The following is a 26,581-nucleotide window of genomic DNA, read 5'->3' as shown; positions in this document are numbered from 1 at the left end:
ATTACGTCTGTCATGTACAAGTTGCTGCTGAGCAGCTCACAGGCTGCTTCACCGGGCTTGTGCTGTTCTCTGCCGCAGTCAGCTTGTGCGTCGTGGACGGACTTTAGCGGGACACTTTCTTGCCCAAACAGATAATTCGTGGTGTACACACGGGAAGCTTTGATCAGTGGACGTTTATTTCACCCAACCTGATAAATTCAGCAAGTTATGGTATTGTTAACATAGCACAAGTGTCTTCTCATTTTTAGGGTGCAATATGTGGATGGAGGTTATCCTGTGACAGGAAAGCGTGCTTGATTCTAACCTGAAAGAGAAGTAAATTAGGTCAGACAAAAGATCAGGGCTGTCATCAGCTGTACAAAAACCCTTCACTCTTGGGTAGAGAGGGCCAGCAATTTATCTGATGATTTCTCTACTTCATTTAATGTTTTAATTGAGCTGCTTGGAAGCATATAGACAGCAGCCAGCTCGTTTGACAGACCGGTAAGCTGAAGAGCACAGTGCCCAGGCCGCTGCTGATGCTAGTGTTTCCCAGCCATGGGGAAAACCTTCCCTTCTCCCCTCCCGAAACCTCAGACTTCGCCGACTGTGGCTTTCCTTCCATTCCACGACTGTTAACTTTTATGAAGAGAAACAACGATCCCCCTTCTCCTCCTTCCCGTTGCCTCTGACCACCCAGCACACGCACACCCACTCTCCCCTTCCTCCTGCTCCGTCCTCTGCCTCCCACCCGTCTCACTCCCCCAGGTCGAAGCCCAGCGGAAAAGTCTCCCCGTGGAGACCTGCTACCCTAAAATGTCTCTCTGCCTCCTTGCCGGAGCACTTCCTTCTTTTGGGTTGCAGTTCGGTTTCTCCAGGGTTGCGTTGCAGTTGTTGGTTGAATTTGGTGTCCCCTTGGTGGCCTCCAGAGAAAGCACGCGGAAAAATAAACGGGGTCTGGGGGTTGCCGCCTGCTTTAAAGTTAGCAATACCATAAAAGTGCTTGGTGAAGCATCAGCATTGGCTGTAGATGGATTTATATATATATATGTATCTTTTTAACGAGGGAGGGAAAAGGCATCAATAACTGCATGCATTGATAAATGTATGATTCATTCAGCTGCTCTTACTACAGCACCTTCCTCTTTCGTGTTTATTTTCTTTCTTAAAATGTATCTGGGCAGACTGCACACCGTTCCTTGGCACCCACGGTTACAGCCTCAGAGGCAGTTGTGTGTTCAGCTCCTGAACATCAGTGAAATTTGCTCACTGTCTGCCCTCCCTCCCGAAAAGCTGTTGCTTGCTCGGTACTGTAAGACCCTTGCTGGAGCTTTAAGCAGTAGCTTCTTTTTTTTTTGTCTTCTTTTTTTTTCTCCAAAGGATATATAAAAAATGCCTAAAGCAGGCTATTCGAAAACAAATTAAAGCAGAGGGACACACTTCATGCGTTGCAGGCACGCGCCAGTAGAAGGGGGTTAGAAGAATATCATCATTTTACTGGCAAAAGTGACACCAGATCGGGGATTTGATTAATGGTGCAGCATTCACAGGGACTTAGTTCTGTATTTTTGACATATGCAAGTCTTTTGTGTAGTTGCCTCAGTGCAAGAAATTCCGTTTTTTTTTTTTTTCCTGGAGCAGCTGATAATTTGTGTGTGTGCTGGATATGCCCAAGGTACTTTCCAAAGACTAAGCGCTAGACAGCACAGTATAAAAAAGGAATCCAAAGTTAAGGGAGAGGAAAAAAACACACTGGTTTACTTAACTTTTTTATGACCCCTTTTACTAAGCCACTGGAAGAAGCCATAAATTCGCTGAATGTTATAATGAATATGCTTCAATGAAAGTAAAAAAAAAAAAAAGGGCTTAAGAAAATTGTATATGAGCAACAGTGTGCCATACACAATTGAGAAAGTCTCTTTTGAGCCTGATATTTAAGAAAAGAACAAAGTTGTTGTGTGTTTAATACATGCTCAAAACTAATTACTTAATTTTGATCCTGCCTTTTAAATCCTGGGGTAAGACTCTGTGCTTCCAGTATCCTTTTCCACACCAGTTAAAAGCCTGTACCCAAATACTGCTCCTTCTCCTTTTGTGGCACCGAGCGCTCCTTTCTCTCCTTGGTTGTCGTTTAGTTTTAAATAAAACAAATGTATTCACTGGGGAACAAAGAATGCTTTTATATCACATCATCACATCCCATTTTATCTGCAGAGATTTACAGCTTCTGCAGTCCATAGAAGAGCCTATGCATTTTCTGCTCTCAAAAGCAGTAAATATTTTTTTATGAACGTATAGTTTACTTAAGCGGAGACACGCCACTCCCTTCCTTAACACTGTGCATAGTTTCTGATGAAATAACATCTGACAAGTGTTGGAGATTCGCGCGGCTCCTTGGATATTCTTGGCTTTTGTTCCGTTTTGGGTCCGGCGTGGTTATTGTGTCGTTTTCCTTCTTCTTTTCCCCAAACCCCGCTGCGTTGCCCGGCTCTTTGTGGCGGTGCTTGGGCTCGCTCCGTCTCAGGTGTGTACGGAGGGTTAAACTGCTCTTCCCAGAGATTCGGGATACTTCTGCAAAAGCTGTCTGACATGCCAGCGGTGCAGGGGAGTCCTCTAACTGGCGGCTGTGCGCGGGGCTTGCTCAGGCGTTGGAGTGAAACTGGTTATTCCCCCCCCCCGCCCCATGCCTGCACCACTGGGTCCCGATCCCCTCGCTCCCGTCCCCTCGCTGTCGATACCCAGCCGGGGGGAGGTGGGGGGGGGGCTCGGCGGGCTCCATCCCGCCCGCTGCGGGCAGGTGCCGGTGGCCAGCCCGCCACGGCCACCGCCACCCGCCGTGGCGGCCCGGGCCGGGCCGGGCCGTGCTGCCGTCCGGCACGCGGGGAGGGCGGGCTGGCGCGTAGCGGCTGACCGGGCCGGAGCGGACCGGAGCGGACCGGACGGCGGCGGCTCGGCGGCGGCGGCGGCCCCGGGGCCAGGCGCGGGCGGCGCGGCGGAGGTTCGCCGCCGCTCCGGCCGCCTTTGTGTGGGGGAGTCGTCGCTCGGAAAGTGCGGCAGAGCTGCGGGGCCCCCGTGTTTCTGGGGCTTCCCCATCAAGTCGCCTCTTTTGGCCGAGTCAGCCTCAGACTTCTGTTTAAAAAAAATGGAACATACTCTGAACGATTGTTTGTCAGCCCTCAGAAAAATTAAAAATTGATGGCAGATAAGCGGTGCCTAGTACCGCTGAGCGTGATGCTGATGCAATATGTAGGCAGAAGCTCGACTCTGCACCTTGCAGCTGCGGGGAGGCTCTGAAAACAGGTTATTGATAAACTTCGACGGCGAGGAGCCGCGTCGCCCGCTTTGCGCAGCGTTAGTCTTTGTGCAGCGAGGATCCTGACACCGATCTCGGCGATAACCCAGCTAGAGAGCATGTGATCCGCGCTATTTCTGTTAAGCACGTTGATGTTACAGTAAATGTGACATGTGGGTGTTGATTGAAGGGACATCATTTTCAGGCCTGCTTTGGGCCAACACCCTGAAGAGCGAGTCACTTCTTTGTGCTCGCTCCCCAACTGGGCTGAGCTCTTTCTGGATGTGCCTTCGAGACAGCAGCGTCTGCGTGCGGGGAACGGCGTGCTCGGCACGCTGCGGCACGCCGGCGGGCGCCTTCCCGTGCCTGGGCGCCGGGAGCCATACCCCCATGGCGGACCCTGGGCAGCCCCAGCTCGTCCCAGAGATGGGTGGCCCTGGGGCAGCCCCTGCTTCGCCCCCCCAGGTGGGCATGAGGGCGGACGGTGTCTGTAGCGGGGTGCCGGGGCAGGCAGGGCACCCAGCAGCACCTCTGCGGGGAAGGCACTGGCAGCGCTCGCCTTAACCGTCCCGTTATCGATTTGTGCAGAAACCAACCACGGAGGGGAGGTTTCACACGCAATGCTTTGGCCCGGCACCAAAACGTTCCCTCTTCCCCCTTTCTCTGCCTCCTTCTGATACTGTAGATCGGGAAGAATAAGGAAGGGAATAAGTTGGCAACTTTTAGATCCCTTCTTACCTTGGTTCTGCAGTGCAATAAAAAGGCAAAAAAAAAAAAATTACTGCTGCCTCGACCCAGCCTCACCCAAACGCTGTGAACAAGCATCCACTGTTCCATCCTTTGAGGCCTTGGAAATGATTTTTAATAACACAGTCTTTTTCACTGTTAATGGGTATGATTTTGAGACATCTGACAGGCAGAAAGTAGTTAGCATGTGCATTCGCTTTAATACTGGGCATGAGAGTATTGTTTGCATGGGGCGCATATGCTCTAATGATGTCACCATGCTGAAGTAGGAGCGCTGGTGGTTTTGTGACAGTGCCTTTATGGAATTGAGGGGTTTGTCCACTGTATTTTGCCATGGGAGGCAGCCAGAGAGCTTGGAGATGCTGCTTAGAGTCCAGCCAGCAAGTGTAATGCTTTTCAGAGTAGCGCAAATGGTTTAGATTCTCTGGTTGCATTAATTTCATGAAGCCATTGGATAACAAGTGTCACTCACGTCCCCATAGATCGCCCGTCCTGACTCGCTGTGCTCTTTAGGCAAGCAACGCCAAGGCAGTCCTCTTCGGAGGAATCTCTGGGTGCAGGAAAAATGCCGGGCACACCTTAACACACCTGGAAGAACCAGGGCATGAGTCCTGGCTGGAAATAGCTCGTTTGCATTTTTTTTTCCTTTTCCCACGTAAGGGAGATGAGATGTTTTTCATTCTCCTTTTTTGTGTGCCTTGATTTCTCCTTCTTAAAAAAAATATAAATTAATTTAAAATAAATACTCGTGAGGAAACACCCTCCTCCCCCCAAACCCAGCTACCAACAAACAGCAATAAAACCACAAAGTTAAATTCAAATAATGTGAAGCGACTCATTTGAAACCCACAGACACAAGCGGAGTCAGAACTTTAGATTGAGACTGGCCCAAATTGCCCCATTGGTATTAAAGGACTCCTTAAACAGCCTAAGATCTTGGCTGTTGTATTAACCAGGCATGACCCTATGCATTATGGGCTGGACTTGCAGGCTTTTTTCTCTTTTCCTTTGTGGGTTTTAAATCTCTGCTGTAATGTTACTTGAATGTAGGTTTTTAATGGCTTAATTGAGTTGTCAATAGGAAGCCTTTTCTTCTTTTTTTTTATTCCGAGTTAAAAAAAAAAAAAATCCAAATTGCCATGGATAAAACGTATCTGAAGATCTATTCAGTATTTTGTTTTTCATTCTTTTGTATCTGTTTTCCATGTCCCGAATAAGGGGATGTAATATAGCTTCTGCATTATTGGGTGTACGGATGGTCTCATGCTTGGTGATTTATTAAGCTCAAATCAGAAATAGAGTCGAGTAAAAAAATCTTTTGATAGTTTGAAACCCAATTACTACTGATCACGAGGGCTCGGTGTACCAAGAAAACGAAAAGCTGATTTTTGGTAATGTGATGACTGCCAAAATATGAAGGAATACCAGATGTTATTTTTAAAAAAATGCCATTGCAGAGTCCTTGGAAAGAGAGAGTGAGCGAGTGTAAGCGAATAGGCATATGTGGATTTAACTAATATTCAAACGAAGTGTAGAACTGAAAAGAAAGAATTTGCAACAGTTTAGTTGTTCAAACCTCCTTCATGTTTCCACAGATGCCTGGTCAGGACCCTTATCAAATGCAGCAGTTTTGCTACATTTTCTGAAGAGCACAATGTAAATCACAGGCAAAAAAAAAAAAAATCCTCACATCAAAAAGATAATCAAGTTATGATCTGTGCTTTTCTTTTTATTTGTTACATATATATAAATGCCAAAATTCAGTGTTTGTAATTTAAGAGACAGACTTTAATCTGAAGGCTTTACAGGAATGTTAGGTGAAGCTAGTAACAAGCATTTTCCCCCTCTGCCACCTTTTTTCCTTACGACCCTTGGTTCAGTTCCTGTTTTCGTGTTGTCTTTTCCAGCTCTTTGTCCCATCTCCCGCGTGTGTATCTGCGTGCCTGTGTGTGCCTCTCTGTATGGTTTTTTTTTTTTTAATATTTTGACACACTGCTCCCCCTTAATAGGAATTCTTCCTAGAAATAGTGCGCACATTTCTAAAGGACCCTTTTCACAGTCCTTTTCTTTTGGCTCTAAAATGATGTATATGTAATTGGTAATTAAAGGTGCAAGCTCCCTTCAATATAAACAATATTGCTCAATGTTAGATCATTAAAGGGAACCGCAGCACTAAATAATTACCTTTTGCATCGTGACACACTGTTTGCAGGCACCCGCTCCCTTCCCAGCAGTCCCTGTTCAGCGCAAGGTTATGGTTACATTTTCACTAAGGCAAGGAGGCATCTTTTCATGATATAAACTGGTGAATTAATTACGTAGTATTGTCTTCAAACTCCTTTTAAACTTAGATTAAGGGGGAAAAGTTAATTAATGGTTTTCAGAACGAGTACTGTGCTGTGTATTTGGTAAGCTTGGTGTGAGTTAGGAAACCGAAGCCTTCCTGTGCTCATCGTTTGCTCCAGCAGGATGGTCCCTGCTTGGGTGCTTTTCTGGGGTCCCCGTCTTTTTCCTGCTGGTGCTGCTGCTGCTCTCCGCTTTGCTGTTAGTGAGCTCTGATGTAATACAGCTGGTAGATACACCGATCAAGTATTTATTCTGGAAGGCAAAAATGGGGGCGATTCTTTTTCTAAACTGCCTTTTTCAAGGCTCAACCATTTTTGTTGCCAGGTAATACATTTCACCTTCTACCTCTTGTCCCTTTCCTATGTGTTTTTTTTGCAATTTACTGAAGAGCGGGACAAAACGCCTTTTGTTTTCGGCTAGGAGGAGAATCCAGATCTGGATTATAACATCTGTTTATCTCAGTCTTACTTCTTTGAGATATTTGGGTGACTTGCTTTCCCCAGGAAATCCATAAGCAAACTGCTTGGGCTAATAGAGAACATTTTTCCTCCTATTCCTTTAATCCTGATTCGATTAGAGGTCTCACTCACTGATTTACATACTGTTAGTTCCTCTGTTTTGTTCAGCCCAAATCCTATAGTCCTTGCAGAGGCAAAACAGCCTTAGGCAAAAGTCAGTGGAAATTTTGCCTGAGTAAAGACCAAGGTTTGTATGATTTGGCAGTTACACAGCAGAACAAGAGAAAACAAACTAAAACCCACGTTTTGCCCCAGAAATGGATGGTGATCCATAATTATTTTATAATGTAAGAATTATCTTCTAAATACCCATTAAAAATGCACTGTGTTTTATTAATTGTGAAATGAGAAGTTACTTATTTCTTAAAAACTGATGCAGGTCACTCAGAAATGCTCTCCCAGTCTTTGGGGGTAATGGTATGAAATCCACCAGGTCCATGGGCAAGACTTAAACAAAAAACTTTTATTAACCTATATAGCAACTGCAGGGTTATTTGACATCAGGAAAATAGAGTGGAAGATTTCAGGCTCAGCCAATATTCCAGTATGTTAAATAAGTAAGTGCCTCATTCTCTTTCCCACTGTACACAATTTTGAAACCCCTTAACTTCTCATGAGACTGTATCCTGCGTACCATACCCTTGCAAATAGTTTGCTGTAATTCTTGCTAATGGCTGGTCACTTAACCTTGCCGGTATCTTTGTAATGGGACAAGGTGGTGCTAATTTTCTATGCCACAGGGAGCCTGATCCTGCTTGTTTGGAGCACACAAGCTTTCCCCCTCTCTCTGAAATAGGAGGAGAGGTTCGGGTGCATAAGCTTTGCTGGATGAGGCCTTAGCCAGATGGCTGGGAGACGCGGTGGGAATGAGAAGGTGGGATAAAAAGAGAGGAACTATTTCAGAAAGTGACTTGGGGCTCGAACGTTCGCAAAATGGCTCTTTGCTGATATCCTTGCAGCGCTGGCAGCAGTGGGAAGGAGGTGTCAGGAAAGCTATGCCAGGTCAGCCTTTCCATTTTGTTTCAGGCAGGCTTGGTTGCAAAATATATTGAAATCATTCTGGGAGAGCGGAAAAGCTGAAAAATAAAAGAAAGATCTCATCAGGCTTGGCTTCTTTGGGGGGCTGGGGGGAGGCTGGGCCTCTCGTGATGCATCCTTCAGAGTCTGTGAACATTCAAAGCAATCTCTTTCTCTTCTCCCCTCGTCCCTTTCCTCCCTCTTTCTCCTTGTCCATGTAAAGCAGAGGCTGACCATGTGGAACCGGCACTCGCCGACGAGGATGAGAGCCTGGCAATAGCAGAGCCGGGCGGCATCAGCATCACCGCAGGCGGGACAGACCCCGACTTGTTAACCTGTGGACAGTGTCAGATGAACTTCCCGCTGGGAGACATCTTGGTTTTTATAGAGCACAAGAGAAAACAGTGCAATGGCACTGGTGGTGCCTGCTATGAAAAGAGCATGGATAAGAGCAGCCCTCCCCCCTCCTCACGCGCCGAGCTCAGGAAAGTGTCAGAGCCAGTGGAAATCGGGATCCAAGTCACACCCGATGAAGAAGACCGTCTTCTCACGCCTACAAAAGGAATTTGCCCCAAGCAGGAGAACATTGCAGGTACAGCATGTTTTACACTCAATCAACTGCCTGGGTAATCTTTTAACGAGAGCCCTCTAGAAAGCGCCATGAAACAAGAGGCTTCAGTAACAGGTCTTTATAGGAGCCATCGGTCTGGAGGATCCTCACAGCTCAGCAGGGCTCAGCAGGGCTGTCCACCCCATGTTTAATTCAGTGTAGCTATCTGCGCAGGGCCAGCTCCCAGAGAGAGGGGCCTCTCAATCCCCTGGGAGAGCCGAGGGACAGCCTGTACATGTAGGAAAAAGCAGAAGGTTGGGGTCAGAAACCACTTCAGGAGCATCCTTAAGCAGGTAGCAGTGGTGGAGGGATAGGGGACTTTGGTGAGATGCTCAGTTCAGTCCAGTTCAGATACCCTTTGTCACATGCAGACCCACTGGGAAGGAGCAAATCCCAACCCCACTGAATTCAGTGGAAAAATCCTCTTCCCACTGACTGCAGCGGGAAGAAGATTTGGTTTTAAGGGCTAAAGCAGGGGTTCATTAGGTCCTTGCTTGGTCCTTCCGCTGGGGTAGATGTCAGCTTCCTGGTCTGCATTGCTACCTGTGCCGCCTGTCCTGGGTCTCTGCGCATGGCTGGAGCTGGGTGGGCGACACTTCCATTCACATGCACTCCCCAAATGGCGCTTTGGAATGAGGAGACGAGAGCACAGGCTGGCCTGGGTGAGCAAATTGCAGGCATTCCTTTTCCTTAAACTCTCGTACGTGGTGCAGTTAATGTTTACTCAGCGGGCCTCCCCGGCTCAGAGGTGGGCAGGCGGGTGATGGTACCCACCTGGGCGAGCTGCTGTGCAGCGGTTCCTGCAGAGCGCCCGGCGTGGGGCCGCTTCCGTCGTGCAGGGCGTTCCTCCCCTCTGCAGCAGTGAAAGGGAGGCTCTGTTCCCTGCTAGTGAGTGGGGGTTTTATCTTACACAGCAGGATCTCCCCTCAAATGGGCCTTTTTTGTTCAAACCGACTGTATCCCATACAGAAGACCAGTGGTAATTTGTCTTTGCTGCCACTATCCCAGTTTCTCTAGGAGTTGCCCTACGGGATTAGATCTGACAGTCCAGGATCCTGCCTGCAGTAGAGATGGTCCCTCGAGGGGATCCCCAGAAGACCTGTGAGAGGCTCCTATCTTTACAATTGAAGCTTAAGAGATTCCTGCTTTTAGCATTGGAGGTCTCCGAGTCAGTCCCCAGCATCTCTGATGGGCTCGGCCATCACAAAAATGAGGATGTAGGCTTTGAAATGCTGCAGTCTTCAGATCTCCAGATGATCTGCCTCTTAGGAGAGGGCATAAGCCATCCATTGATGACCTTGTTGACTTCCAGGAATCTTTTTTGGGTGCAGTCACCATCTTGGCACGGGGCAGCTGGTAGCTCTGGGGACATTAGCAGTGGCAGCCTGTGCTGTAGCATTGGAAGCAACCCTACTGTAAGACCTGACCCTGTCCTTTCCTCATCCTTTTTCAGCTTTCCCCATCCTTTTGCAGTTGTGAATGCATTTCTTGGCTGAGATGACTACCTCATGGTATAGCAGCTTTGAGGGCTAGATTTCCTTCCCGTTTGGTGGGAGCAGAAGAGAAGTATTCAGGACCTTTTCTTCCGCTCTGCTGAAGGCCTCCCGGATGGTGCTGAGCACTCTCAATAGCTGTTGATCTCTGTGCGAGCTGATGACACTCAGCCCCTTGCAGAGGGCGCCTAGTGCTTAGAAAGGTTGGTCCAGGAGACCTGTGCTGCAGTTGCAGTCCAGACCTCACCTCTTACTAATCTGTGCCCAAGTTCAGTCCATAGCGAAATACCTCAATGGCTATGCCCAGTGGAGAGAGTGCCATCCCATCCCAGCTTCTGGGGGTCAGCATCAATATAACTAACGCTTTTGCTGTGCAGAAAGTCTGCTGGGGGAGGGGATGAAGGGGATGTTCACATGTGGAAAAGGCATAAAAAAAAATTTTTAAAAGCCAATCTGGAGCACCTAATCTCTTTCAGACTAAACTGAATATCAAATGAAAATATGTAGGAAAGATTTTGAATTGAGAAAAATAAAAGGGTTTATCATTTGATTGGCATTTTCTCAGCAGTGCACGGAGATAGGGACATCCACTAAATAGTGCAGTAATAATGCTTTCTCAATTAGGAGCCCAGCTCCGAGATAAAAAGGTGCAGTGTCCTTCCATATTTTTTTTTAATAGCAGCGGATAGTTTTCAATAGTAGGATAAAAGCCTCACATTACAGCCATGGAGGGTAGCCATGAAAAACCCACAGAAGTCATTCACTGGAAAGGCTTTAGTGGGATATACCAAACCCCTTATTTATATTTCAATAGAAAGGCTTTCTGCATTAGCCAAGAAAATCAGAATCTGCATTTAACATTAAAGGTATTTCCCAGTGAGCGGCTGTAGAGCATTGTTGTTAGATTTGTTAAAAAAAGAGACTAAATACGATTTCATAAAAGGGAAACTTAATCTCTAAGGCAGCTTTCTCCCACCCCGCCACCCCCTCCCTTTATTTTTTTACTTTTTTGGTAATAATGCAACAGCCTACAGTATTTTTACTTTATATGTGACGAAAGATATTCTTAGCCTTTCTGTACTGCGACAGGAAGAATGAATTTCTTTATTCCACCAAGAAATATGTAAAATAATCCCTTAGAAGTATGGGGAGATATGTTTGTTCAAAGCATTTAAAATGTTATTTTAATCAAAGGCACAAAACACTCTACATGCTGTGTCAGCTAAAGGAGACCATTACATTTTAACAGCAAATCATGCTCTTTTTCCCCCTCCAAGCCAGCCCCCCCCCACTTTGAAACTAACTTTTTTTTTATTAAATAAAAAGGCAAAAAAAGATTAAAGAATAAAAAAACTTCAGTGGCTCAAATGTATAAAGTAATTTAATATGGTGGAAGCATTAATTATTTTAGCTTAATTGAATTCTGAGGACTGCAGTAGTTGCATTTTTGTAGACAAGCTCTGTTTATTATTTCTTTGTGTAGATTAACAGTAAAGGAAACATAGATAACTTTCAGTTATTTATTGTAAAATAAATGTGTCAATTCATGTGTAAAGCAAGCTGTTCAAAGATAATTGAGTCTTTATATTTGAAGAGGGAAACCAGAAATCACCCACTCGCCACTCTGGCTCCCTGAAATATGCTGCCACCGCTGCTGCCCTCAAATAGGTTTCAGCTCCTCTCCTTGATCTTGTGTTATTTTTGTAGACCTTTTTATTTGGTCGAAATGATTTGTGTGGCCTTCTGCGGTGTGACTAAGCCCCCAAACCTTACAGCTTCCCATGGCTGAGTGCAGCGAGGGTACATCAAGCGCTGAGCTTGGCTCTGCCATTGCACCTCTCCTCCCTCTGGGCATGAGGATGTTGGGATGCAGCACCCACCGAGCGTTCACGCTGGCACAGGGTGCTCCGGAGTCCTGAGGTCTTTCCTCCCCTCTTTTTTTTTTTTGCCTTTCTTTCTTTCCTGGTAACTCTGCTTGCTTTGGTCACTGAATGCCTCTTGACCACAAAACAGACCTTGTGCCGCTTCGAGGGAGGCAGGTAGAGCTCAGGAGTCTGCAAGAATTTACATGCATGCAACGCAAATCTCCAACTGACATTTCTAGATAACTGTAGAGACAAAGGCAACTTTATCTCCACAATCAGCTTTTAAAGACCTTCTGAAAATGAAGTCTGTCATCTTTTCCTGACTTGTAACTTGCAAATCCAAGCTTTTCAAGGCGCTTTCATTTAGTTACCACTGTCCGTAAGGTGTGTGGTAGCATGTTAGCTGGCACTGGGAGGACATGACTTGCTTAGGAGCAGTCTATCCTGTAAAGTTGTTTGTTTTTTTTTAAATCAGCTGACCTGTTTGAAAATCAGTTCTGCTCTCGTACAGACGGTGTGATAGGATCGAACAGATGTACCAGATTGTTGCACAGCAAAACACAGCCAGGCCAATGAGTTGGCTAGGAGTTATCAGTCACTGCTTCTTTCACTTCACTGCTGGCAGGTATTTTGGAAAAAATTAGTCCACCATTGTATTATTTTATACCTCTTTTTATCTTTCATATTTATTAGAGCTTGGGCATAACCAGGTGACCTGTCCTGGCTGAAGAAGGCCCCGGGGAGGTGGCTCCCGCTGTCCTTTGACTGATGGTATCTCCTGTCCTCCTCATGGCCCTGCTGGGCTCGCAGACCACCAGGCTGTTTGTTAGCAGGGCTCTCTGAAACCATCCAGATTAAAGAAAAAGTACTGGCCTGCTTGTTTTTAATGCTGGATGGTTGCAGAGAACCCCGGCAGAGAGGAGGGAGCCTCCCTGGGGCAGGCACCACTTGGACCAGACCTTCTCCAGCTTCACTGGCTGGTCCACACGTTTGGGACAGCGTACCCTCGCGGACTGATAACACGCCAGCAGCAGAGGTTCATTAAGACAGCATAGTTAATTTCTGCAAAGATGGTGCTAGGAAAGGGGAGGGGGTTGATTGGAATTCCTCGTTCATCTGGTCCCGGCCACCAGTGCTACGCTCTATACATTATGTACTTGAACTAGATGTGCATCGTGAAAAAAGGCTCCCTGTCAGAGGCAGGATTTAACTGCAACCTCTGCTCCATGAATGTTCATTTCAGGCTTTTGAATGGTAAAACTGCCAGTGAGAGAAACTAAATAACTCGCATGTGCTGGAAGCCAGAGATAAACACCGCCGCAGGTTGCCATGAAATAGGCTATTTGATATATTTAGAATTGTTATTTTTCTCCAAATTAAGATTAGTTAAATCCATGTGTGTTGTGTGAGTGATTGTTAACTCAATGGCATGGATTATCCTTTTTTCAAATCATGACAGCTAATTATTATTGCTGTCTACCCTGAGACATTCACTTACAATGTACCATTATGGACCCGCGCACCCATATTAACTGTAGGACTCAGACAGCCATCATGATGCCTTCACACGTGAGCGGAGGAAAACGCGAGCTGAAACAACCTGAGGCTGGTGGCGGCGATGTCGGGCAGGTTGGGAAGAGGTGTCCTAAGCAGTGCCGAGCCGCCACGGGGCTTGGGGGCCATCGCCTTCCCGAGGCTGCCATGGCACCGGGTCCTGCTGCCAGCACCTCCCCAGGGCGGTGGGTCTTGCAGGAGTGACTTGTCACAGCCAGGCCAGGAAAAACACTAGGTGGAGAAGAGGCTTCCAGAAGTGTGTGGCAACAGTGCCTGAGAAACTCGGGTTTGTAGCTGCAATCCTTTTTGGGAGGCTTTTCCAGGCTTGTTTCTTCCCTCACGTTTGCCAGGCTTTCCCTGAGCACAGAGGAGTTACCTGGCCTCCTCCTCCTCCTCCTCTGCAGCTTCACCAGGTATTTAGCAACGTGTTTTGCTAATTGGTGTTGCTAAGCAGTATGGGGGGGGGGGGGAGCGACACATGGAAGGTGTCAACCGCGGCTCCCCCGAGAGCGGCGTTAATGAGCAAGCCTCCTGCCCCCCGGGGACCTCCACTGAGGTCTTGACTTGGGTTGCGGGGAGAAAAACAAGCCGGGTGATCTCACCCAGAGCCCTGCTTGCACCCGGGGCAGGGTGGGGGGCACGTTGGGGGAGCCTGGCTCTCCTCCGGGGACAGGGCACCCCCAGCCCACGGCGGGGGGGCGGGGGGCCGTGGTGGCAGCTGCCCTTCCCTGGCTCTTTGCAGCTTCAAGCATGACAAGAGGCAGCTGAAACGCTGACGGCTTAAAGTTTTAAGGCTCCTGGTGAGGCCAGGTGGAGGCTCTCCAGCTGCTGTGATCCCCCTTTGGAGGATCCTTAGGGGGGCTGGTGTGGAGGGCGTCCTGTGGCGGCTTGGCAGCCCCCCATCCTCAGCATGCCCACCTAGCTGGCAGTGAGGAACGGCAGGGCCGCGGCTGCTTTGCGCTGCACAGCATCTCCCGCCAAGGCAGGGGTGAGCACCCTGCGAATCCCGGCAAGAGTTAAAGGTGAGAAACCTGCCGATTACGAAACCCTTTCTTCCCCTTGCTTGAACTCCACCGCACCCATGTGGTGTGGCTCCTGCGCCCTCTGATCAGCCCCGGCCCGGGGGCCACCGGCCGCCCTCTCCCTGCCGCCATCTGGGCTCGCCCCAGCCGTGTCCTGCCCCGGGGGCTGGCCCCACCGGGCACCAAGGCTTTCCCTGCACCCCCGAGAGTCAAGTGTGAAATTAATCGCACCGAGTTTTAAAAGCAGACTCAAAAAAACACTGAGGCATGTTATGCCCTCGATTCTCCCTGCCAGTTTGTAGCTTTTTGTTTTGTTCCTCTCACCATCCTGTTTTTCAAAGTTACTTTCTGCGCCCTGTGTGCAGTTAGCTGGACTCCCACGAGGCTGGGACAGCAGGTGCCGGTGCTGGAGGACTGGCGGGGGGTCTGGTTCGCCCTACTCCGCCCCGGTTTCACCTGGGGTAACTCCCCTGAAACCGGCAGTGCTGTGCCAGATTGATCGGGTGGTGCAAGCGGGGACCTGCCCCGGAACGCACGGGGTGCCGAACTGCGAAACGGGAGCTTGCTGCTGTTATTTTCTCTCTCTCCAATCTCTCTTAGTTATAGTCATCTTTGGTTTTATGTGTGACAATGCTAGGTAAAACCTTTTCGACAGAAATGCCATTTTGCAGGCTGATGAGAGGGGATTTAAGAAGGTCATTCAGTACACGTGGCCAGAGTCTTCTCGCTCTGGGGTGGATGCGTATCAGGAGCATATTAAGAGCAAAACTTGCTTTTTTGCACCAGCTTGGCACTGCTGTTACCCTCCTTTAATTCAGTGGAAGGACTCTGAACTTACTCAGAGGTAGAGCCCAGTCAAAATGTCACCCAACAAAGTGTTTTTTTGCCTTTATTTGGGCCCTCTTGTGAAATTACTTGGGCCATGTGTGGGAGACCAGAAACTGTGTATATGTCTGATTATTATTAGCATGGAAGATTAGATTGGTAGATTTTTTAGACAACACTAATGGTAAATGATGAAAAGGCACTGGTCAGCCAGTTGTTACTCATTTTTCTTGACAACTTTGTGAGCAACTGTTAAGAGCAAAGTAAAAGTAGTGCCCAACCATCCCATAGACTGCTTTGGCATTTGTGTGGATGTGACTAATAGCAACAGGTTTGTGCTCAGTGGAGTATTGACTGCAAGAAAGCAGTTTGTGTGCGTTCACAGGGGAGTTTTGCACTGCAATGTAGCCGAAGGAAAGCCGGTTGTGTGGAAGTACTATAAAACAGAAAAACTCCCATACAGATAGCAAAAGTTGCTGTTCCTCTCCGACGGCGAATAAATACATAAAGGCACAGAAATGGTTCCTTTGCTTCAGCAGGACAGAAGTGCTGCTATAGCGTTAGGCTGCCTCCCTTCATGTCTTTTCCATAGATTGTTTTTCTTTCTCAGCCCGTGTTTGAACTGCGCTGCCTATACACACAGTGACCAAATCGGCTGTGACATAAAGGTTGAACCTTTGTGGGTTTTTTTGGAGATTGGAACATTTTTCTATCTAACTGGAGAAAAAAAACCCCTGTGAAGTAATCATACTTTTTTGTACAAGAAAGGCTTGGATTTCTATGTCATGTCACATAACTTCAAAGGGCATAGATTTGGGGCTGAGTTTCAGCGCTGGCTTCGGTGGCCGAGTGGGAAGATGGGAGCCTGGAGGGTGAGAAATAGAGGAGAGAGGCCAGGTATAGAAATAAAACTGTGTGTCTCAGTGGACAACTCTGGAAGCCCAGAGAAACTGGGTAGCTCTTGGCTTGGGAGATGCGTGCGCTCACTCCAACGAGAGCATCCTTTTCAGCACGGTTCCTTCTCCCCGTTCCCTCCTACCCTCCAAATGGTAATTGGTGGGCCGTTCAGTAGAAATATTATTAAAAAAAAAAAAAAAGAAAAAGTGGGTGGGTGGGGTATCTAGGGATTTGGTGTCTAAGCTCAGGAGTTAAGCCGGAAATCCCAGAGATGTAATGAAAACAAAACGGACTTTTCACTCGCGCTGTGGCATTCTGGCAGTGAGAACGCTTTCGTGAGCCAATGTTTTCATTGTAGGTTTTCTCGAGAGAAGTAGTGGAAACGAATCGTTAACCCCTTAACAGGAATGAATGTGGTTGCTGCAGCGGGGAAAGGAGAGCCGTCTTGGCTCCTAGTTGCCATGTTGCAGAGCTTGGGGGTGTGTGTATGTTTGTGTGTAGTGGGGAAGCTGGGGTAGATACCGCTTGTAAGGAGTTTAATAATCTTAATGGCAGATGTGAAGTGGTTACTTAGCGGTTGTTTTTTCCTCTTTGCATGTATGCCTTTGCAGAAAGATTCGAGCGCGATCAGCACAAACCACTGTTAAGCCCAACAGCTCTTAAACTCCCTTTCTTCTGGCATTTGGTAGCGTATTTCTTGAGTGAGAAAAGGGGGACACTGCTCGCCGGTCCCTCGGCAGGGTCATAAAAGCTGCAGATGGAAAAGACCTACCAAGTGGCAGATCCCAGTTTTCTTGGAAAGTGGAAGTACAGGATGTGTCTGTTGCAGGCGTGTTACGTATATAGCTTTAAATGTCCAGCAGCCTTGGACGGTGTTCAGCCTTACAGGAGTAAGCCCCTTCATTAAAAACAAGGGAGTTTGGGGAGGAAGGGAAATGGGAGTGATTAATCTAATTTACCTTAACAGCCACTTTTGGTGAAGAGACTGTCTGTGCCTGTTCTCCATGCTCTGATTGGGCTGCATTTTATTTTGATATTTTATTTCACCTTTTGATCACGGCTGGCTCTTACCGTCTTTCTCTCTCCACTCTCCCATTAGGGTGTTTTATCTGCACATATTCTTCCAAGTGGTATAGAGCATCAGCCCCCTGCTCTAGCTAAAGAGCATCTCATCTACCTTTTAACACCTCGGAAGAGCAATTAAAACCATTATACACCTTCTTCCAGCTACCCTAGATCCTCCGGTCCAGCCCTTGCATACAGGCTGTGGGACTCCGGTGCTGTGCAGACTTTGGACGTAATTGCATAGCTGCTGCAAGGGGCTGTGTCTCTGCAGCTGACCTTGCTCCGCGCGTCTGGCCTCTGAATAGATGTTTGCCTTCTTTCTTCCCACTTTGACAGCTCCCCCCCTCCGCACTCCAGCCCCTCGCTCTGCCCCAGCCCGCTCCTTGTCTGCTCACGCTGGGAAAGCACCGCGGCGGCAGGGTATTTGTGGCTGAGATTGCCTTGGCAATGAGCAGAGCCTGAGGAGAGCGTCGGTTCTCCCGCACACCCCTGTTTGAAGAGGGGAAAAACAAGAAAGGAAAGACATACTGCTGAATAAATGATGGTTCTACATGTTTTTTATACCACGCTGCTTTCGTAATGGTCATTTAAACAAGGTGGAGTGGTGGGGGAGGAGAGAACATGACGAGACTGCAGACAGGGATTAAACAGCCCTCTTCTTTTAAGACATTTATTATTTTCAGCGTCAAACCTGTAGCCAGCTAATGTAACTGTAAAAGTCTCCTTTGAATTATTGGCGAGGTGTTCTGAAGTCTTCTATTATGGCTGATGTACTTGGGCGCAGGCAAAATCCAGATTTGAATTTAGCACCTACTTGTTTTATTTTCTTTATTAAACCAACTCCCAGCTCATTTTTTCCTTTCAATACCGGCTTTTCGTTTCCCGTTTTCTGGAGTGCCCTATTACTAGCTCATAAAAAGAGTTAGAAACTGAAGGGAAGTTTCCTGAGCAAGAAGGAATTTTTTTTTTGCCTTTTTTTTTTTTTCCCCCTATGGCTTGGCCTGGAGCCAACCTGTCTTTCAACAAGTAGAGAGCCATTCCAAGTTGAAATTTATAGAGCAGAGTCCAGGTTCAAGGGCTGAAGCCCGCCAACAGCTCCAGCCTCTTTGTTACTGATTAATTCTGCAAGCGGTTCAGCTGGTTTGCTCACTTGTGCCTGCTCTTCACAGCACTGCAGCGCTTCCGAGCCGGCTGCCGCTGCTTCCCCCTCCCCTGCTTTTCAGCAGCGCTTTCCCCCTTCACTGTAGAGCAAGCCCCCCCAATTCATTTTAACCCCATGCAGTCCAAGCTGCAGCACGTCAGCTTGACGGTAAAATTACAAAAAAGCCTTTCCCTCTGCTTTTTTTCCCTCCCCCCCTTTTTTTTTCTTTTCCCTACAGCTAATTTTAAACGTCTGGAGCTTCCATTTCACTTCAGCTCGTACTAACGATTGCTTCTTGGCATCGTTTGGAACCCAAGTTCCCAGGTTTTAATTAGTTTACTCAAACGCACGCAGCGGGGCAAAATAGTTTCTTTCAGCTTTACCTGCAAAGGATGTTTCCCGTCTCAGCGAGGGGGTTTCCCTTGCGGAGGGATTTGAAAGGCAGAAGTTTTCAAGTGGTCTCAATATGGGGCCCCACAAGAGTGAGTGTGGGAGGTGAGGGGGAGAAACAGCAGGAAGAAAAAAGGAAGAAAAAAACAACAAAAAAGACTTTGGGAAAGTACCTTGAAATGAGGATGGTCCCAATCCTGCAACAAACTGGATGTCAAAGCATAACCTTATTGACGTCAATGGGGGTTTTGCCATTGGCTTTAGTGAAGGCAGGATTTCATCCTTAGCTCGCACCAAGCTGTAGGTACGCCAACGGTCCTCTTGCAGTCAGCGGGATTACTGATGTGCAGAAAGTTAAGCACGGCTGTAAGCGTTGGCAGGATTAAGATCTGTGGTGGTATTTTCAGACCGAGTGAAATGCATGTGGGAGGTTTTTAAAGAAGAAAGTGCATGGGAGTTTTAAAAAAAGGATAGTATAGCCGAGCCTGCCATTTTTAAGTGCCTTGGGGAAAAACCTAGGTTGCTATTAAAAATATCAGAGGACTAATGTGTTACTAATTGTGACACAATTAACTTCTTAAAAGTATTCGATTGTGAGTCCCAAGAAAATAAAAAGATGGGGATGAACAGCTAGAAATTTGGGCCTGTGTTTCAGGTTAAACATTGCTTTTTTATTAACTAGAAATAAAAGCAAGCCTAGAGGTTCACTTTACTGTGCATCTTGGTTACTCTGCTCCTAGAAGTCTACCTTTGAGTAGCTTATTTAAAGAATTAAAAAAGGACAACACCAACAAAAAGAAGCTCAAACCCAGTAGCTGTCTGAGACCCCTATATGTGGCTTTACCACAAAGCTCTTAAACTCTTGTTTAAACATTGCTCCAGAGCTGTTACTCAGGAAATAAAAATGTGTGCTGTTTGTCTATAGCAGATTAAAAGTTTACCTTTAATGTGACAGCTTCTCAAATCTAGTGTCGGAAACATGCCTCTATTCTATCGTATTATGAAACAGGTCTGGAGCAAAAACAATACACTTAAGAGAGAATGAGATAGAATTTGTGGGTTTCTTTCTTTAATGGTTTATAACCAGAGACCTTTTCTGTGTCTGTCTCTGAAACTTTTGTGCATACAAGTGGCCAGCACATGTAAGCCACACTTTGAAATTTAACAGTTAACCTTAAAAAATCTTAAGTTCAGCAAAATGGAACTTTTTTTTTTAGTCTACCAACAGCTCTTTGTAATGATCTGGCACAGGAATCTAAAGTTGTTTTTTTTCTCCAAAACATTCATAATTTCAGCAGTAGAAAACTGAAGTATACCCGAGCTCTGAGAAGGCTCTTTCACATCTGCCTCCGCCTGTGTGCCGATTCCCTGGGGTCCCATTTATAACAATCTAACAAGATAGAATCTGCCTTTGAGTATCAGTAAATATGGCTAAAGATCACAAAACTGTACTCATAATTGTTCTAGACTAAAAAGCAGAATATAGTGTTTGATTAATGTTTATGGTACAGGGCCTTTTTGCAGAAAGACGTTAAAACAGTAACCCCCCAAACCCCCTAAAACTCGCCCCTGAGCCCCCACTCCAACCCCCACTGAAGGATGCTATCCTCATTGTGCAAAGTTCATCATTTAAGATGATGCACTTTATTTTTGTTGAAGCTGATTGAGGATACCCGATCGGAGCTGTTTCTTGAAAGGGATGCACAAGGTAGTTTTCTGTTAGCAGTGCTAGTACGCAGGAGCAAAGGACACCTTTGCTGGCCCCCAGAAACACCCATCCCTCAGGTCAGGGGGCTTTTGACAGTGCATTCTTTTGGACTGGCCTCATCCTTACCACATCTGCTCTGTGGGTGAGGAGAAACACCGTCAATCCTCAATGCTCCCTATCGGACAATTAACGTTCTTTAGAAATATTTAAGCAGGAGGGGGTTATGGATGTAGCGGTGTCTGTCAGAGACCCCTAACAAAGGCACCTGCTTGTTTTGGGAGGACTGACGAGCTGGACTGATGAGGTCTCTGTTGGCACTGGAGCCTTGGAGCTGCTCAGGCTAGCGTTTGTGCTGGGCGACCGGCAGATTGCAGCAGGCGTTACCTAGGTGGGGTGATGCACTGGTTGTCCTCACTCCCTCAGTGGGAAGCTTGGGAACTCCTATTGTCTTTGCTGTTGGGAGACTTCCCTGCTGTCTGGAAAGGTTTATTTTTTTGAGCGAGAGAGGGTGGAGAATACAATACAGATGGATCTGTTTCTCTTTCATTAGCTCTTTTAAGACACTTGTTTAAATGTTTTCGCTTTGCTTTTCAAATGGTAAACGTCAGTATTTCAAGTATCACTGTTAAGAAAAAAAAAAAATTTAAAAAAAGCCCAGGCCAGGACTTTGTTAAAATGCTGGTCAAGAAATGGCAAAGGTGACTCCGGACATGCACAAAGAGGGGCAGATGTGCAGAAGAGTCGGTGCTAGTTTACAATCAGGGCAGAGCCCAGAGCAGGTCCTGCGGGGGGGAGCCAGCAGCAGTGGGAGAGCTGGGGCCAGCAAGTGGGGCTGGGTGCTGGCAATGGTGCCCGGGGGATGTGCTGGGCGGGTGGCTGTGACTTTTGCAGTGAAAAACCCATGTTTTGGGGAACAGGGTAAGGGTACAGAAAGAAAACCTGGAAGGGCAGATGCGCATATGCTCCAGCGGAGTTTGTTTCTTGCTGAGGAAACTGTGGCCTTCAGGGCGAGGCACTAACTGGGGTGTGCAAAGCACTGTGCTAGCAGAAATACCACCCCAGCGTGCCATTCCGGGAGAACCCTGGAACATCTAAAATCATGCTTGAATACTTCTGTTTCCCACCCTCCTGTCCCTACACTTCTCCCAGCCCTGGCTGGGTGACGGCAGTGCTGAGCAGAGCCTAAACCCTGTGCCCCGTAACCCTTCTCTAGGGCAGGTCTGCATGGTTTGATGGGTAAAGCGCAGGAGACCATCAGCCCTTTCTCCAACCCTGCAATCCCACCTTTGTTCCCGGCAGTGGAGCCAGTCCAGGAATTTTTAGTGCTCGTTGTTGTCGGTTTTAAACCTCCCATCTCTTTGCCAGTGCCAGCTTTAAACCGCCCACAGGAGATATGCAGATAGGCGCTCTCATTTCTCAGATGAGGCAGAAAAGATGTGAATGGTTTGATTTTCCGAAGTGCCCGGCTGCGTCCGGCAGGGTCTCGGGGCGGTCTGCCACACTCAGCACCCCTCTGGATGAGGTTGCAAGCGCTACCGTCCAAAATGACAGCAGGGAGCGGGTGACGGCAGCGGGGCTATGGCCTGGAGAGCCTGCCCTCTGGTTCACCGCTCACAGCCCTACCCTTTTGTACGTGCGCTGATATTTTTGAACAAGCCCAAATCCCTCTGGGTCTCCGTGCTGTTAGCAAGTTCCCCCCCTTCCCAAAGTCCTTGGCAAAACGGTTGGATTAAACAAATGTGAAATCACAGACAGGGCACCGGGGAGGGCGGCGATCTCGCCCGTCCCCTCTTGCAGCCCGCGCACTGCTGGTGAGGATGGATGGAGGATGGGAGGCTTTGTGCCACTTCCCGGAGCCTCGGCAGCACTGCCGCCACGGGCACAGCGCCAGGAGATGGCTTCTGCCTCGTAATTGAATAAGGATCTAAGGAAATTTCACTTGCGAGCATGCGATAGGGCCATTCCCCGCGTGGGGAGATGGGAGCCCCGGAGCTGGGTGCCTTGGGTGAGATCCTGTCCAAGGTTGGCTGGATCAGGACGAGGATGGGTGTCCTTGCCACTGCTGTGGGTGTTGGTCCCAAGAGGAGCTGGGACTCCTCTGCGCTGCATCCGTGCAACTGGGTGCTGAAGAAGAGGAGGCAGGGGGGAAGGGGGGGGGGGGGGGGAAGAAAAGAAAAGATCTGTGACAAAATCGTGCGACACCCACGTAAATATTGTTTGTATGAATTGGGTCCTTCATCTTTTGTTAGCAGCAGCTTGTTAATTAACAGCAGATTAGTGCTGCTTTCTTCTGACACATGAATATATTTTGGGCTAGAAAATACTTGTACTCAATAAAACTGTGTGACTGAACAATTCAGAAAGTACCAGTGGAGCGCCGTAATGGATTCCCTTTTCATCCCCTCCCCCCCGCGTCCTCCTCCTCCTGCTCTAAATGCAAGCAGATTTCTGCAGTCTAGTGCAGAAGAGACATGTTAAACACAGCTAAATAAATCATGTTTACTCTTGGCGTTCTTGGTAGTGAAAAATCTGTTGGCTGTTTTTACTTCCTTATTTCTCAGCATTTGCTTCCTACCTGTTTTTGAGCCTGTGCCCAGAAATAGTAGTTTTGTCAAACGAGTGGATTATGCCAACCAGCAGTTGCCTCTGCCAAGGAAGCTGCTGGATCGCAAAACCCGGTGACTTCTTTCTTACAGTGACACTGAGATCCTCCCCCCCCCCCCCCCCCCCCCCAATATTGGGATATAAAATAAAAGTATTAAAATGTGGAGAAGGAGAAAATGTAACCAGATCCTGGCAGTTTAAGAGTCCAGATTAAGGAAAGTTGAACTTCTGTTCCAGAAGCTGTTTGTGGAGGTAAGGTGCTGCAGGTAGCAATAATAGGAACCAGACATTTTCCCTTTCTTGCTATCATTCCTTGTCCCATTCTCCCCACAAATGGGTGTGGGTTTTGTTTCAGCATTGGTTTGTTTTTTTTTTCCCTCCGCAGAGCGCTTTACAGCTGGGAGTGAGAGGTAACTAAGCCTTTATTTTAACCAAGTCAGCTCATGAGCTGTGCTGTTTGCAGGCAGCAGGTGAGCTCTGGTTTTGGGGCTGAATTCTGCTCCTGACTGCGTGCTCCTGGGCAGCTCCATAAACCTCTTGCTTGAGTGAGAGCTGCCCAAGGGGCTGAGCTCCCTTTGTAATGTGGGGTGAATGCAGACATGACAAAGCTGTGCACAGCTATATGTGCGTGTGTGTGTGTGTGTGTGTGTATATATATATATATGTATATGTGTCACATCTGCTGTCATCAGCAGAACTGTGTTGAGTGGAGGGGAGCGTAGCCCAAAAGGTAACTAACTCTGTTTTGATGCAGTCCTGGTTATTAAGCGCTCCTCTTTGACCTCAGGTGGCAACTTTTTAGCCTGGACTCCTTGCCACAGTTATCCTAGATGTCAGTGATCCCAGATGTGACTGTAACATGGATTACGAGCCTGGTGCACTTTCCCTGTTTGGTTTTAAAATTAGAAAAAAGATCCTTTTTCCCATCAGAGCTTTGCATGTATTTACTCTTTGATCACATTGGAAGGGCCTTATCCTGTCTCCAGAGGAGCTTTAGTTCTGCTTTCAGTGGTAACACGGATCTGGCCCGTGCTGAATATTAGCATTTTAATGGCTTACTTAAAACCCCATTGCTGGTACACTCACAGGGCTCCCGGCACAAGAAGAGTCCAGCTCTGGGGTTTTGCAAAGCGATGTCGCAGGCTGCAATGCCTGCTGAAACAGAGGAGCGGGGTTGGCCCATTTGTCATAGATTATTAGTATTGTCAATAATAACATGTCTACAGAAGCCAAATTAATTCCTTCTTCTACTAAGTCCAAGAAATGCCAGATCAGTTTCAGAACAGGGGAAAAAATAAACAGAATCAAAGTTTGTATGTTATGATTCCTCTGAATTTCTGGTGGGAATACTCTGCGATAGAAATGATATTTCCATAGAGGCATTGGCTGCCAGTTTGCTTAATTACATTAAATAGTGGTATAAACCTCGGCAGAACATAAACCTCTGTTACAGCCAGTCATTAGAATATTGAATCATAAGGAATAATGATACCAGTGCTAACGTGTTACAACAGTCTTTATTATATTAGTGATTGAAGTGTTATTTAAAAAATAAGGTTTGTTGTAGTGGTTTAGGTGTGCATGCATATTTTCTCTGATCACCTATTAAGAGAATGAGGACTGGATTTGAATTTATTACAGGGAAATAAAAGGCTTGCTTAGAGGAAGAACTACTAGATCGCTGCTTATGATTTTACAGTTTGATTCCGCTTGTCCTTAAGGAAGGTTCATAACGCTTACTGTAGAAATGCCATCTACATCTAGAAAATTAGGGTTAAAAGGACTACTTTGTTGAAACTAATTACAGGCTAGTTCAGTTTTTTAGTTGGTGACATTTTAGAGATTTTGCTTGTAATGCAAGAGGTTATAGAAAGATTTGGTTAGACTGTGATATACAGCAATAAGCTGCCATTTGAGTATATTGACATTTTCATCAGAAACAAAACAAAAACCCACTAGCTTTTATTTTACTGGGGTGATAGGTATGAATTTAACATTGCTTCCTCATCCTGACCATGGATGTTTGAAGGAATTCTTTTGCTTCACCTTGGTTTGTACAGTATCTCTGTTTTTTTTTAAATACACTTTCCTGGGTAAACAACTTCAGCTTCCATTTCAAGCAGACCTGATAATAAAAAGCCTTTTTGTGTCTTATACTTTTATCTTATTAAGAAAGATGCTATTCTGTACAAATAAATCGGTGAATTGGGAGTTATGGGGAAATCTGGTCCAGAAAAAATACACCTCAGAAAAAATGTCCCATATGCAGAATCGTTCTTGGATTCTTGTAGTTGGCTTTGCTATTAGTTTTGTGTCATACTGTCGTGCTTGTGTTTTACCTCTCCTGGTGCAGGGTTCAGTTATCCTGTCTAATTAGCACTTGTGACTGGCCAAATTCTGCTTGGATCCAGGTCTTTGGGTGAAACTTTCATTGTGCTATGTAGCAGCAGGATTGGGCGCAGGTTTGCAACATGCTTCCTTGTGCAAATGAAATGTCGGTTTATTATTTCCCTTTTTTAACGTACATTGTAGTCTGAACTAGATTCCTGGTTGCTGGTTTATTTGTCTGCTTTCTTTCGTTACTTAAAAGCTAGTTAATTTTCTGGCCTCTTTTCTATTCAGAGAGCATTATTTACTCAGTTGTGCCGGTGTCCAGTAAATTGAGGACTGAACCTTTAGATACTCCTAGTTCCCCATGTTTGGTGGATTGTTTTACCATCTCCAGTTGATTGCTCCGCACATTTAATTTGATAGACTCAGGTATCAGACTTGGGCCCACTTGTACACACGCAGCTGGATTGGTTTTCCCCCTGAGAGATCCAAAACTCAAAGGGAATCCTCATTTTAAAAATCTCTGTTGCTTTTTACCCCGCTACGATCGCTTGCTCTGCTTTGCTTAAGTTTTCTTGATCTTAGTGAAATGCTCTGCTGAGTGTGAACGCGCTCTGTGTACAAGGGAAAATTTGCAAATTATAAACGTGCACGTTAACGGGACCCCCCCGAAACACTGTTATATTGCTTGAAGTGTAATGTATGCATTCACACTAGGTAGGTAGACTATTTTTCACATTGAAATTCAGCACTTATAAAGTGCCTACACTTACACTGCTTTTGGCAAGGGGTGAGCCAAAAAACAAGGAGCTGTGATTCTCTCCCAAAGCTAATTGTGTCTGTATATTAAGTTTGTCCATCTGTGCTTTGCAGGGACATCAGCATCACCTGATGGTCCTCCTTCACATTTCCAGCAGTGAAGCAGTTAACAGTGCTGCTGCTTAATATATTGCTGTTACAGAGTCGTCTTAGTTTCCAGGACATTTAACTAAATCAGGTGGATGTCATTAGCTGATTTTCACAGATGGGGAGACTGAGGCACAAAGGGGCAGAGTGACTTCATCTGCCTCTCTTTCCTCAAATTCCCTCCCCTTCCAGGAATTGTTTTTGCTACCAAACAGCTGCTAAAGCCTCGTCCTGCCTAATTTCACCACACTTTTTTTTTTTTTTTTTTAAT

At 46.7% G+C, this 26,581-nt stretch overlaps 1 protein-coding gene across 4 annotated transcripts in view; it reads left to right on the top strand.

The window, feature by feature from the left end:
• Positions 1-26,581, top strand: part of BCL11B (BCL11 transcription factor B) — a 97,034-nt gene that overhangs the window by 6,473 nt on the left and 63,980 nt on the right. For 2 of the 4 annotated variants that reach the window (XM_052783117.1, XM_052783115.1), the window contains exon 2: positions 8,126-8,491. In XM_052783117.1, coding sequence (XP_052639077.1) covers positions 8,126-8,491 — 366 coding nt within the window. Of the gene's footprint in view, positions 1-8,122; positions 8,492-26,581 lie in introns of all 4 variants that reach the window. The other 2 variants (XM_052783116.1, XM_052783114.1) reach the window with 1 other exon arrangement.

Source organism: Harpia harpyja, chromosome 3, assembly GCF_026419915.1.
Source record: "Harpia harpyja isolate bHarHar1 chromosome 3, bHarHar1 primary haplotype, whole genome shotgun sequence".
Taxonomy (NCBI): domain Eukaryota; kingdom Metazoa; phylum Chordata; class Aves; order Accipitriformes; family Accipitridae; genus Harpia; species Harpia harpyja.
The sequence above is the reverse complement of the archived record's forward strand: the minus strand, read 5'-3'. Positions and strand labels throughout refer to the sequence as shown.